The sequence below is a fragment of the Hyperolius riggenbachi genome, chromosome 6 (genome assembly GCF_040937935.1).
Source record: "Hyperolius riggenbachi isolate aHypRig1 chromosome 6, aHypRig1.pri, whole genome shotgun sequence".
NCBI lineage: Eukaryota > Metazoa > Chordata > Amphibia > Anura > Hyperoliidae > Hyperolius > Hyperolius riggenbachi.
In genome coordinates, this window is record NC_090651.1 from 318,533,256 (window position 1) to 318,548,246 (window position 14,991).

General features: G+C 44.2%; 1 protein-coding gene across 4 annotated transcripts in view; it reads left to right on the forward strand.

Moving 5' to 3' along the window:
- Positions 1–14,991, forward strand: part of LOC137521711 (cathepsin D-like) — a 72,340-nt gene that overhangs the window by 46,992 nt on the left and 10,357 nt on the right. For all 4 annotated transcript variants that reach the window (XM_068241354.1, XM_068241355.1, XM_068241356.1 and 1 more), the window contains exons 4-6: positions 2,357–2,475; positions 6,354–6,553; positions 11,151–11,273. In XM_068241354.1, coding sequence (XP_068097455.1) covers positions 2,357–2,475; positions 6,354–6,553; positions 11,151–11,273 — 442 coding nt within the window. The remainder of the gene's footprint in view (positions 1–2,356; positions 2,476–6,353; positions 6,554–11,150; positions 11,274–14,991) is intronic.

A 14,991-nucleotide genomic window follows, 5' to 3' on the forward strand; every position in this document is an offset into this window, starting at 1 on the left:
GGGGGAGGGGGGAAGCATCTGACCACCTATATGACAACGTGGGGGCAGGGGGGAATCATCTGGCCATCTATACGACATGGGGGTAGGGGGGAAGCATCTGGCCACCTATACAACAAGGAGGGAAGGGGGGAAGCATCTGGCCACCTATACAACATGGGGGGAGGGCGGAAGCATCTGGCCACCTATACGGGAAGGGGGGAAGCATCTGGCCACCTATACAACATGGGGGAAGGGGGGAAGCATCTGGCCACCTATACAACAAGCAGGGAAGGGGGGAAGCATCTGGCCACCTATACAACAAGCAGGGAAGGGGGGAAGCATCTGGCCACCTATACAACATGGGGGAAGGGGAAAGCATCGTGCCACCTGTACAACAAGGGGGAATGCATCTGGCTACCTATACAACAGGGGAGGAGGGAAGCATCTGGCCACCTATACAACATGGGGGGAGGGGGGAAGCATCTGGCTACCTATACAACGGGGGAGGAGGGAAGCATCTGGCTACCTATACAACATGGGGGAGGGGGGAAGCATCTGGCCACCTATACGACATGAGTGGAGGGGGAAGCATCGTGCCACCTGTACAACAAGGGGGGAAGCATCTGGCCACCTATACAACGGGGGAAGAGGGAAGCATCTGGCCACCTATACAACAAGGCAAAAGGGATGAGGCATCTAGTCACCTATACAACAAGAGGGGGGGAGGGGAAGCATCTGGCCACCTATACAATGGGGGGGGGTGAGGCATCTAGCCTCCTATAAAACAAAAGGGGGGGAAGCATCTGGCCACCTATACAATGGGGGGGGGGGGTGAGGCATCTAGCCTCCTATACAACAAGAGGGGGGGAGGGGAAGCATCTGGCCACCTATACTATTGGAGGGGGGGGGAGCATCTCTATCCACCTATACTACAAGGGCAGCACTTTACATGAGTACATAGTCATGGCACAGGCTGTCCTCAGAGGAGCTCACAATCTAATCTCTGCTATATGTATAGTAAGTAGTAGGTCATTATTTTGTAATGGGAGAGGGGGCTTCATTCAAAGTCTTGCTGTTGATGTCCAGTACATTTGCTGATAAATTTAACGGAACCCTATGGCGGTGCCCAAATTTTCTTCGCTTGCGGACACCCAAATTTCCTGCTTCCTCCTGCTGATCCTTCATGCATCAGTAGTGTCTGAATCATTCACCTGTAACAAGCATGCAGCTAATCCAGTCAGACTTCAGTCAAACATCTGATCTGCAAACTTGTTCAGGGGGTATGGCTAAAAGTGTTAGAGCCACAGAATCAGTAGTACTGACAGGCAATCTGCATGGTTTAAAAGGAAATAAATATGGCAGCCTCCATATACCTCTCATTTCACTCGTCGCAAAAATCTTAAAATGTAAAATATATGTAAACATATACAAATAAGAAGTATGTTTATTTTAGATTAAAATGAGCCATACATTACTTTTCTCCTATGTCGCTGTCACTTACAGTAGGTAGTAGAAATCTGATAGAACCGACAGGTTTTGGACTAGCCCATCTCATCATAGGACATTAGTGAATGGCAGTTACTCCGTTCAACTGCCAAAAAGTGTACAGTGAGCAAGCAGGCTGGCCAGCAACTTTGTATAAATCTTTTTCAGGGAGTGTCTTGATAAAGAATAAAGGCCATGCGGAGAATCCCCTATGGAGAGTTGAACTTGCCCAAAATCTGTCGGTAATGTCAGATTTCTACGACTTTCTGTAAGTGATGGCAGCATAGGAGAAAAGTCATTTATGGCTCATTTTACTCTGGAAGAAACATACTTCTTATTTGTATGTGTTTACATATATTTTAAATTTTATGATTTTTGCGACAGTGGTCCTTTAAGCTTTGGTGGCCTATGCAATCCCTGACTCGGTAGCCTAGGCAATTGTCCAGTTTAACATTATGGCAACTGGCCCTGAAGGTTCATTCAGTTTGGGCTGAGAGGTTTATTTTTTAAAATATATATAATGTGTTTTGGTTTCTGTGTTCATAAGGCACAGCAGCCAACCAAACTTCATCCTTCCATCACTTTAGTGTCACCCCAAGTGGTTGAAGATGGGTAACTATACCTGCATTAGTAGACCTTTTCTTTGTAAAAATAGAAAGCCTAGTAACAATATATCATGCTAGCATTGTCATGGGCCACATGCAGAGCAGGATCATCCACCAGTCAGACAAGGCAGGTGCCTGGGGCCTAGTGTGTCAAGGGGCCCACCTGACACCTTCTCTGACCTCTCTCCACTTCAGCTTACCAAAAAAACCACAAGGGAGCACCAAATAGACTACCTTGCCTGGGTCACCATTGCATCTTAATCCATCTCTGGTCACGTGTGTTGCAGGGTTTCACAGAAAGTACAATTCCGGGGCCTCTGCCAGCTACAGAAGGAATGATACGAGTTTCTCTATTCAGTATGGGACTGGAAGTCTGGAGGGATTCCTGAGCCAAGATACAGTCACTGTAAGTTCTTACTGCTCTTTATTGGAACTAAATATTGTGCAATAAATTCTTAGCATGAACAAACGTCTGTGACTTTTATAAGTGAAAGCCCCGCCCATGTCACCTGAAGCCAAGGTACACACTAAACACGGCTTTAGGGAACTTTCGGTACTTTATTTCTGAGAATTCCCATCGACAAACATAAGAATAAGTTTGCAAACCCTTCTCAGTTGACGCACTGCTCACATTTAGGCTCCTCACTGACAGATGTGCAGTTATGCTGAAAGCAGATCTAAAGACAGAAAAAAAGCCCAGCATACATTAAAAAAATTAAAAGTATTGATAATTAATGTTCTAACTTTTATAATAACACATTTCTGAAGATATTGTCCATGGAACACAAACCATAAGCTGGGAGGGGGAAGTCCCCCATATGCAGAGTGCACTGCAGTGCTTGCTGCAGTATATGCTGTATTTGCTCCGTTTTGCATCCTCTAGTCAGGGGCGTAGCAATAGGGGTTGCAGAAGTAGCGACCGCATCGGAACCCTTCCTAAACCAAAGTATTATCTGTTTATTGGTTGTGTGGTGGTAACAATCACTTCTATAGATGCTTTGAATAGTAGTGATCATTAACAAACTGTTCCCTATCCCCGTCTTGCACCTCTAGCACAGTAGATGACCTTGGCAGGTTTTGTTGTGCCATATCAATAGTTCTGTACAGAGTGCTTGGGGGGGCCCAATGTAAAACTTGCACCAGGGCCCGTAGCTCCATAGCTATGCCACTGCCTCTAGTGTCCTGCACAGCTTTCCAAACTGAGCTCCATGCTTTACTGCGGTCACATGACAGTGAACCTGGTCCTGGAGCTCTAGTGGCCAGTGCAGATGCTGCATGGGACAATAAGGAATGAGGAACAATGAGTAAGCAAGCCGGAGCAACAGGTTGACACAGTACAAGTGTGCTTTACATGCTAAAGCACACTCAGATGGGCACACAGCACCCGTCAGTACCTACAAATTGGCCCTCTGCATGGTGGCACATTGGTGGATCAGCCAATCAGTGGATCAAAGCTTTTGACCTAATTTTTTTTAGACCAAGCCTGTGTGTATGTGTGTGTGTGTGTGTGTGTGGGGGGGGGGGGTATCCGTTACAGAGGCTTCTTCCCTTTGGGTTGTGCCCAGACCTGGATTTACATCACAGTGGCCTATAGGCACCGCTGTGGGTACCCTAGACTCTGTTCTCCATGAACCTACAACCCCCCGCCAAATCGCACTGCAATTTTGTTGGCTATCCCAGCTGTCACTCACTTTTGCTTTGCTTCCCTTGCCCGTCATAGGTAGCTACAGGTACACCCAAGTAATAGGTAGCCGGAGGTGCCCTCAGTATTAAGTAGCTAGTGGTGCCCCCGACTGAAGGGAGATCTTGCCAGTGGAATGCTGAGAGACAAGTGAGTAACCTCTCATTTAAGCTCAGCTCGGGACTCTGCAAAGGGAAGGAGGGAGAGAGGCACTAGGGCAGACTTCTTGGAGCAGACTTACTTCCTCCCTCCAAAAGACACACATACATCCCCATAAAATCATTCAACAGCAACTGCATGCACAGTCTTTGTGGTACACAGTCTCTGTGGCACAATTGCGTGTTTGGCTGTTAACTAAAAGGTTGGTGGTACAACCCCACCCAGGCATGGCCTTGCCTTTTGTGTTCAACAGTTGTCCGAAGAGAACCCCAGATAGCCATGTAGATTCATCTCTCTCTCTCTCTCTCTCTCTCTCTCTCTCTCTCTCTCTCTCTCTCTCTCCCTCTCTAGTAGGGATGGTCACCGCTTTCCGCGGAATTGTATTTTCCGCAATTTTGGGCGGAAATTGGTCATTCCATTCCGTTTGGTCGGAACGGAATTGCTTTTTCAATCCGGCAGAATTCCGAAATTGCCTGTGAAATTCTGCTGGTATCCGTTGATGCCATTGAAGTGAATTTTCAGCTTAAAACCATCAATTCCTAGAGAGAGTGAGAGAGAGAGCAAGCTCATTTTTCTCTTGGGTATATCACAATGGTACATGCTAGGCTGGCTTCAACATGTAGTGTTGGTGGTGGTATAGCGGTTAAGAGAGCTATCTACCAAGCACTCAGACCTGGGTTCAATTCCTGGCCAAGGTATGTAAGTTGGCTTTTGAAAGCCTACAAATCTTTAAGCAAGCTCATTTTTCTCTAGGATATATCATAAAGGTGCATGCTAGGCTGGTTTCAGAATGTTGTGTTGGTGGTGGTATAGCGGTTAAGAGAGCTATCTACCATGCACTCAGACCTGGGTTCAATTCCCGGCCAAGACCTGGATTCAATACCCGGCCAAGGTATATGAGCTGGCTTTTGAAATTCTACAATTCCCTGGGAGGAGGGAGTGAGGGAGGAAATATAAGGAACAATATTTAGCTAGGAACAAGCCTATAAGAGCCTAACTAAACTCTCCCTAGCAGAGTCTGTCTGCAGCTGTCCCTTAACTAATTAGTGTAGGCAGACTAGTGAGTAAAATGGCACAAGGACCTTGCCTTTTATAAGGGGGGGTGGGGCTCTAGGAGTGAGTGCAGTCTGATTGGCAACAATGTGCCTGCTGACTGTGATGTATAGGGTCAAAGTTCTGCTCAATAGAGCATTATGGGGCGAATCGAACTTCCGCGAAAGTTCACCTTCGCAGGCGAACGCGAACCACCAAAATTCGCCTGGAACCGGTCGCCGGCGAACTGTTCGCAACATCTCTACCTGCTAGCTGTCTGTCTATCTACAGAGAGTTGCTGGTGTGCATGCAAAGTTTATGAAGTAGAAGGTGGTCATCGCCACTCAAGCGTGGATCCACTACCCCTACATACAGCCCTTATAGTACAATCTAACCCACAAAATACCATTTCCTATGATTCACTGAGACCTGTGTGGCAATGCACTGCTCTCTGTGGCCAGCGTTTGCTTCCCATAATTAAATAAAGATGGATATTTTTTCCCCAGGTCTGAGGTGGTGAAAATTGCAATGGTCGGCTGCTTGTCATGCATTATTAATTTTAATCATTATGCTACATGATATGCCTTAGTGGCTACACAGTAAAACACAGTATGAAACCTTGTTTGTTATCCAAGAAGGTATTTAGAATAAAACACTGCTGGAGATGTGTTGTTAAATGGAGAGAAAGGGTGGGGATGGGGTGCCTATTACTATACAGAGGATGCCACAGGAGAGATGTATAGAGGCCCAGCTCTGGGTGACTGAGCCAAGAGTACAGATAGGTTCTGTCACTTCCACCTTCAGTTATGAGAAAATGGAACACATTGTCCGAATCAAATAGGGACATACCGTATACATATTATTATTGTTGCTACAATTATTTATTTATTTTTGTATTTACTTAGTGCCAACATCTTTAGTATCGCTGTACATAGTACAAAACAAATATTGGTGAACAGATATATGTGAGAAGTTCAAGACACTGTACAGTAATACAAGTACAAATACATACATAGTTAATGTGTGGTTTGAGATATCAGTAAAATTGGTAGGCGTTCATATGCAAAATTACAGCAAAATAATAGGAGGGGGTTCCTACAATCTAGAGACTAGTGGGGTGGAAACAATAGAGAAGGAGACAGAGTGGTTAGTGGATGAGGCAGCGGGCCTCCAATGCTACTTTATAGCAACTTTTAGGCTTGTCTGAAAAGGTGTGTTTTTAGAGCTAGCTACATGCTTAAAAAAAATAAAAAAATAAAAAAAGGTTAAAAAAATCATACCGCCAGGGAGGTTAACAGTGTTTTTGAGACTTGTGAGCATTATCAGCATAGATTTGCATGTACAGACATCCCTGTTTTCCTAATCTGTCTTTCGTGTCTCCACTTGCCATCATCATGCTTCTCTCCACACAGATTGTTGACCTGCACATCCTGAATCAGACGTTTGCAGAGGCCGTGGAGCAGCCCGGCTTTGTGTTTGTTGCTGCCCATTTTGATGGCATCCTTGGATTGGGGTATCCCAGTATCTCTGTGGATGGAGTCCTCCCTTTGTTTGACAACATGATGAAGCAGAATCTGCTGGAAAAGAATGTGTTTTCATTTTATTTGAATAGGTCAGCTGTCTTCCTGTAGTTTATAAGCATCTGTGTACCTACCTGAGTGATAGGATCCCAGCACCAGGCTGCACAGTGCACGTACACCAAACATATTAGGCCTCAATCACATCACACGCGTCTGATGTTCATACTGCATGCGTTCCGTACCAGTGCAGTGTGCGAACGCATCCTTTAGGGTTAGGGTTCGAGCAGGCTGAGGATAAGTATATTTTCCCATTGACAGTTTGCATTGTAACACACTGTTTTGCGCACTGTAATACGGTGCTATTTAAAGGACCAGTATTACAAAAAAATGTTAAATGCATGTGTATGCACATGGATAAAATGTACATTTGTTCAAGAGTAAAATGCATTATGAATTACTTTTCTCCTATGTCACTGTCACTTCGTAGGAATAGAAAGAAGGCTCCGGAAACCAAATAGCAAAAAATTGTCTTTTTGTCGTTAATATCCCACAGTGTGCACATTTATAATTTTTAATTGTGATAAATTATATCCATCCTCAGCGTTTCTTACTAGGGATGAGATCTTATTTTTAAAAGTCAAAGTTGCTTTTGATTTGAAAATTACACTTAGCAAGACACACATTTTTTGTGAAATTAATCCCTCCCTACCCCTCCCCCAATGTTTGCATTATTATTATTATTATTACTACGGAGAAGTAATTTTTAGATGACCTAAGAGAACCAAACAACAATAGAAAGGTGGTAAGCTACTTGTAATGGTTGCTCTAACCCTTACAATATATACAACCATCCTCAAAGTGTTCCTGATATAAAGAAAATATTATACATACTGGGTCTTCCTCCAGCCCCTTCAGGCTAATCGGTCCCTCGCCATCCTCCTCCGCCGCCTGGATCTTCCACTACGGGGCATGGTAATTCAGCCAGCCGGGGGTCAATCGGCGCAGGCGCAGAATGCTCCCGTCAAAGGGAGCGCAACTGGCCACGCATGTGCACTACGGCCCAACTGCCTGAAATATCGGTACCCATAGCAGCCTGAAGAGATCTGGAGGAAGCCACAGGTATGTATATTTTTTTTATTTTTTCTTTATCTCACGTTTACTTTAAAGGACACCAAAGGCGAAAATAAACGAATGAAATAAACTATTGTATCTATCTTCCTTCTCCTAAAAATGACTTTTTAACTACCTAAAGACCGCGTCAAGTCCTGGGGCCGGCTACTGCAGGAGATCGCGTGCAGGCTGTGCGCGCGTCTCCTGCTTGGTAGACGGAGCTCCGCAATTGCCGCACGTGAGACTGTTAGACGGCGAAATCGCCGTCTTTTTACTTGGTACAGGGCTGCGATCTGCAGCACCGCTATACTGGCGACAGCCGTGTAAGACGGCTGTCCTCTCTGTTGCTATGTTGCTATAGTATGGTATATATTCACTAAACTGCGATAAGCAGAATAACATGCATAAAGTTTTACCGCACGATGAATAGAGTGTAATGGATTGTATATAATTGCAAGCCCTTAGGCCTGAAACCCACTAGGGATCCTAGGGTGTTTGCAATCGCGATTTTCCAACACTTGGAAGCGTTGTACAGTAAACTGTACTGCGCTTCAGATTTGATTTGCGATTCGTTTTTTTTAAACAAAACTTTATTATACCCACCAGGCGTCCATCTTCCATCCGTAGCCCTGCCCCCTAAAGGAAGCGCCTGTGACCTCTTCCTTTAGGGGGCGGAGCAATGTGTGGAAGACGGAAATCAAGACACCGGGTGAGTATATAGAGTTTTATTTTAAATGTGATCGCTCGCCCCCAAAATGCTGCATAATCGCTTCGATAAGCGATTTATGCAGCGCTTATATACTTTGCATTGTGCGCAAATGCACTAAAAATGCTGCATGTCCTGCGATTGCGATTACCACTATTTGCAATCGCATTACTGGGTTCACCCTCACATACTTTCATTGGCAAAGCATTTTAGGTAATCGCCGTTGATTGTCAGCGATTCCAAAACGCTGCCAAAAACGCCCTAGTGGGTTCCTATCCATAGATTGCAAGCCTTTCGCTAGTGTATTCTACATGATCGTGTGCTCCTTTCCTATGATCGCCTTGTACTTGTATTACTGGGCGTACCTAACCAGCCCCAAATCACATGATCATGTATAGTGATGGGCTCATGGTAGAAAACTATCTGAATCCGAAGCTCCTTCGGCCGGAAGGAGGAAGTGCATGGTATTGAGTCATGGAACGCGTCTCATTGGACACGTGCAAGCTTGTGATACGCATAGAAGCGCCCGGACATTTGGGTAATTAACCCCTGCCGCAATTAAGCTTCATTAAAATCACGGATTCGGATAGTTTTCTACCCGTGAGCCCATCACTAATCATGTATCTTGTACCCTATTTGCCTTGAATAGTTTTGTCCTATGCTGTATAACCTTGTTATGTCTGTCATCCTTGTATTATTGTATACTAGCTGGACGCCCGGCGTTGCCCGGATATGTATTTGGCTGGTGTTGGCTCGCCCACTTTTCCTAACCCTAACACACAATTACTCAATTACTTAATGACCAAGTTTGTGAGATTTGCGGTCTTTGACATCAATAATTTGCATTGAAATAAAATAAATCTGATTGGATGTGGCTCCATCCCTTTTCTAAATTTGATCCCCAATCACCCAATGGCCAACTGTACCAGGTACAGGTGATTAACAGTGCAAGAGGCTTGTGCCATTAACAGTGCAAGAATGGCAGCAATTAAATATTCCCCTTACAAATCAATAGGTGAATTTTAATTGGCTTTTGTAGGCACCACCCACTTTTCTGAATATTAATCCCAGTCGCCCAGTGACCAAATGTGCAAAGCTTTAGAACCCTGCCATTAACAGTGTAAGAATGGCTGCAGTTTACATTTTCACAATGAAATTTGTACTTTTCTCCACCCACTGATTTCCTGACATGGTCCGGGTATGTTTTTGGCTGGTGTTGGCTCCGCCTACTTTTTCTAACCCTAACACACAATTACTCAATGACCAAGTTTGTGAGCTTTGCGGTCTTTGGCATCAATAATTTGCATTGAGATTAAACAAATCTGATTGGCTGTTTGTGGCTCCACCCCCTTTTTCTGAATTTGAACCCCAGTCACACAATGATCAACTGTACCAGGTTTAAGGCTTGTGCCATTAACAGTGCAAGAATGATAGCAATTACATATTCCCCTTGAAAATCAATAGGTGGATTTTGATTGGCTTTTGTAGGCTCCACCCACTTTTCAGAATATTAATCCCAGTCACCCAGTGGCCAATTGTGCAACGTTTGAGAACCCTGCCATTAACAGTGTAAGAATTGCTGCAGTTTACATTTTCTCAGTGAAATTTGTATTTGTCTCCGCCTACTGATGACCCGGCATTGCCTGATTATGTATTTGGCTGGTGTTGGCTGCGTCCACTTTTCCTAACCCTAACACACAATTAATCAATTACTTAATGACCAAGTTTGTGAGCTTTGTGGTCTTTTTTTTGCATCAATAACCTGCATTAAAATGAAAAAAAATCAGATTGGCTGTTTGTGGCTCCACCCCTTTTTATAAATTTAAACCCCAGTCACCCAATGATCAGCTGTGCCAGCTTTGAGACTTGTGCCATTAACAGTGCAAGAATGGCAGCAATGAAATATTCCCCTGAAAAATCAATAGGTGATTTTTGATTGGCTTTTGTAGGCTCCACCCACTTTTCTGAATATTAATCCCAGTCACCCAGTAACCAACTCTGCAAAGTTTGAGAACCCTACCATTAACAGTGTAAGAATGGCTGCTGTTTACATTTTCCCAGTAAAATTTTGTATTTGTCTCCGCCCACTTATGAACCCGCGTTGCCCGCTTATGTATTTGGCTGGTGTTGGCTGTGCCCACTTTTCTAACCCTAACACCGAATTAATAAATTACTCAATTACCAAGTTTGTGAGTTTTGCTGTGTTTGGCATCAATAATTTGCATTGGAATGAAACATATCTAATTGGCTGTTTGTGGCTCCACCCCTTTCTGAAATTGAACCCCAGTCACCCAATGATCAACTGTACCAGGTTTGAGGCTTGTGCCATTAACAGTCCATGAATGGATGCAATGTAAATATTTCCCTTGAAAATCAATAGGTGAATTTTGATTGGCTTTTGTAGGCTCCACCCACTTTTCTGAATATTAATCCCAGTCACCCAATGACAAACTGTGCAAAGTTTGAGAACCCTACCATTAACAGTGTAAGAATGGCTGCAGTTTACATTTTCCAGTGAAATGTGTATTTGTTTCCGCCCCCTTTTTGGTTATGGGAATAAAAAGTATCCTATACTTTATTCCAGGTAATGTACTATGTGTGTGCCAAATTTCATTTAAATCCATTCAGCCATTTTTGCGTGATCGAGTAACAAACATCCAAACATCTGAACTTTCCCATTTATTATATTAGTAGGATATTTATTGTTCAGCGCTGCGTAATATGTTGGCACTTTATCAATCCAATAAATAATAATCATAATAATTGCACCATTCTCTGCTCATCCTACTGTAAGATTTTTACACAACACAGTTTAGTGATTATACCTCATAATCTTGTATATCTTGAACTTATTTGATGTGTTTTATTTGAAGAAACCCCGCTGCACCCATTGGAGGAGAGTTACTCTTTGGAGGAACAGATCCTAAATACTTTGAAGGAGACTTTCATTACCTGAATGTATCCCGTATGGCCTACTGGCAGATCAAGGCTGATGAGTGAGTATACCCATATATTTCCCATAATCCCTTGCACTGCATTGTATGTACTGTGGAGAAACCTTCTTTGTGCTTACTCCAAATTCTGCTTTTATTAACCAGTTAATGACAACGTAACTTATTAAAACTAACTTATTAAAACGGCAACAGGACGTTTTAATAAGTTGCTCGTTCCCGCCGCCACTCCGCCTGTGTGCGCGCCAATCTCGCCACCGTTTCCATCGGAATTCCGTGTTCAGTGATTGGGGAAGAGGACCGAGCAGTCCTCTACCCAATCGCAATGCCTGGAATGAATGCACATGACCACGATCAGCGGCCACATCCATTCATAAAACAGGAAGCCGTCACAGTGTAGTTAAATGTAAAAAAAGTGAACACTTCCTATCAAACGGGAAAGTGTTCACTAGTGCCATCTTGTGGCCATAAAGTATACGGTAATTACACACACAGGCACATAATACATACACAATATTAATATAATGAATAACTTACACTTCCAAAGCCCTCCCCCCACCCCAAAAAAAAAAACAGTTGTAAAAATACATACATAGTTGCCTTAGGGACTCAGCTTTTTTAATCTATATTTTCTGAGGGAAAATTACTTTTACTTTACTACATAGGGGCTTGTACTTATGGACTGGACAAAAAAACAAAAAACAGAAAAATAACCCCTATATTACCCAAATAATATATTGTTGCCATACATTATGATAGGGACATAATTTAAACAGTTTAATAATCGGGACAACTGGGCAAATAAAATGTGTTGCTTTTATCCACAGGAGAACGTTTAATTTTAAAACTATAATGGCCAAAAACTGAGAAATAATTAATTTTTTTTAATTTTTTTCCTAATTTTCCAGTTAAAACGCATTTAGAATAAAAAAATTCTTAGCAAAATGTACTACCCACAAAAAGTCTAATTGGTAAAGAAAACATTAGGTACAGATCATTTTGTTGTGATAAGTAGTAATAAAGTTATTAGGGAATAAAATGGAGGAGCACTGACAGGTTGCTCTCGTCCATTAAGGTAAAAACCCTTGGGGGTGAACTGATTAATAAACACTCAGTGCTTTTAGTTAGGCTTCATACCTAGCATAGATTAATTCAAAACATTATTTCAGCTCACTTACTTTGTTTTTTGTCCATAAAACACAGACATATATGATGTTAGTGGGGACATGCCTTTAGATCATCCTAACTCCTTGTTCATCCCATCCCATACTCATAGGGCCCTTTCACACTGGCGCAATGCATCAAATTGACGCACTGCTACCACAGCCTAATTTAACCCTATGGGGAAGTTTATACTTGCCACGTTACGGTACACTGCACCGGAAGTGTCAAATCTAATGCTAGCGCAGAACTAGGTTACCGTGCGTGACCCGCGGCGATCTGCTTCGGCCCGGAAGTCATATTACTCTATGTCGACGCAGGTTTTTTCAAACAACGGCGTTGCGACATTGTGGCGTGCATGCGCAGAAGCGTACTTTTACAAGCGCACGTCACTTCCTACTTGGCTGGTGGCCAGACAGGGAACAATGTGTACTAACGTGGTGGTCCCTGAAGGCCTGTTTTTGGCGATGTGGTGTGGCGCATCCGCCACGCTGCAATGTTAACGCCAGTTTCCAGTGTGAAACTGGCCTTAAGCTGAATCCAAGGGGGTGAGGTTGTGGAGAGACCCCTAAACTCTTTGGGCACCAAAGGAGTGAAACCTAGATACAGGGGCATAGCAATAGGGGGTGCAGAGGTTGCGACCACATCGAGGCCCTTGGGCTAGAGGGGCCCCCAGGGGCCTTCCCTTAACTGCATTATTAGCTCTCTATTGGTCCTGTGCTCATAATCACTTCTATAGATACTTTGGGTAGTGGTAATCATTAACAAACTGTTCCCCATCCCCTTCTTGCACCTCTGACACTGTAGTTGCCATTGGCATGTTTTGGTGCGCCGTATCAATTGTTATGTATAGAGTGCTTGGGGGGCTCATTGTAAAACTTGCATCGGGGCTAACAGCTCTAGGCCACTGATACCTGCTTGTTTGCAAAGTTAATTACCCAATCTACCATACAAGCTAGTCCACTTGTCTTCAGAAGTACTGGTGGGATGCCTACCATGTTTTATTTAAGATCTATTCTACAGCATTTTAAATTTAGTCAGTAAGGAAAGAAAATTAAGTTTGTAAATCTGCTAGGAAGATACCTAAATATTTCAGCACTAATGGTTGCACCTTGAAGTTAAAGTTACTAGTCACAGCTCTAAATGCATTCCTGTGATGATTTGCTCAGCTGCCTGTGCAGGCAGCCAGCCTTTTGACCATTGTGTAGGTTTGCATGCTGCAGGACTCTGGAAAGAAGAGCTTCTGTCAGTTTTGCAGCTTGTGCTTGCAGAGGAATTTGCATACGTTGTCATGCAAATTGCCTGGCCACATTCATTGGAGGCGTGTACTATAAGTACTATGTCTTTCCCACAATGCTTCGCTGTTCATAAGGATTTCGCCCTATGTAACACTCCTGGTGGGGTGTCAGCCTTGCTCTCTGTTTGAACATCAGCTTAGAGTAATTCCTGAATCTGCGCTAGGCAGATTTCCCTAGTGCAGTTAGGATTGTATTATCTGTATTGCCTGTTCTGTCTTGTCTTGCCTGTTGCCATTGTCCAGTCCCTACGGTGGTCGACAGGAAATGGTTCTGATCTCTGTTCTTGGAGTATAGCTGGTGCAGCGGTTGCTACCAGCTATCTCTTCTGTTCTGTCTCCTGGGATCGCGCTAGCTACTTTCGCTAGCGCTGGGGATCCTTCTGTTCTGTCTCCTGGGATCGCGCTAGCTACTTTTCGCTAGCGCTGGGGATCCTTCTGTTCTGTCTCCTGGGATCGCGCTAGCTACTTTTCGCTAGCGCTGGTGATCCTTCTGTTCTGCTACTCTGTACCTGGATCGCGCTAGCCACTTTTCGCTAGTGCTGTGGATCCTATCTCTCGCTTGTCCCTGTTTTCGTGTGTCTGTCTTATCCGCTACGACCGCTTGCTGGAGGCTCGGTGAGGTACCGTTAAGCAAGCGCTCGCGTCCTCTGTTTCATGTTTGTCTGTTAATGGTTAGTTAGGCGTGCTTGTCTTTATTGTGCTTATCACGTGGAGACCGCGCATAACCGCGTGCACTGTTGCGAATGAGTGCGGTGTTCGCGGTTAGCTAGCGTTTGTTATTTTCCGTATCTCCTCATTGTATTATTTGCTGTGCCTTTGCTAACCTCGTATTCTGTCCTGATCTGCCTTGTGTCTCGTCTGGCGATCGCACCTCTCGCGATCGCGTTCCTATTTCATATCTGCTGTTGTGTGCGGTCGCGGGGTGGCGACTGGATTGGCGCACACACATACAACCTGTCCCTTTGCTCATTCTCATTCGCAATCGCCTCTCTTGCGATTGCGTTCTGCGTTTCGTACAATTCCTGTCTGGCATTTGTGGAGGTACAGAGGATTGGTTCCTCTGCACTCCCCAGCGCCATCTGCCGACAGGAATTTTCCCTCTACGGGTGCGTAGCACCTTTTGCTGGGTTCCTGCAAATTATACGCTTGTGGAGGATTTCCGCCGTGTCAGCGCACGCGTTGTGCGCTGATCACGGGGAAAGTTCCACAATCGTTACAGTATGAACAGCCCAACCCAAAACCCCAGTGTAGACGGAATTTCTGATTTGTACGATTTTGCCGAGTTTGGGTCCTGTGTCTTTAAGA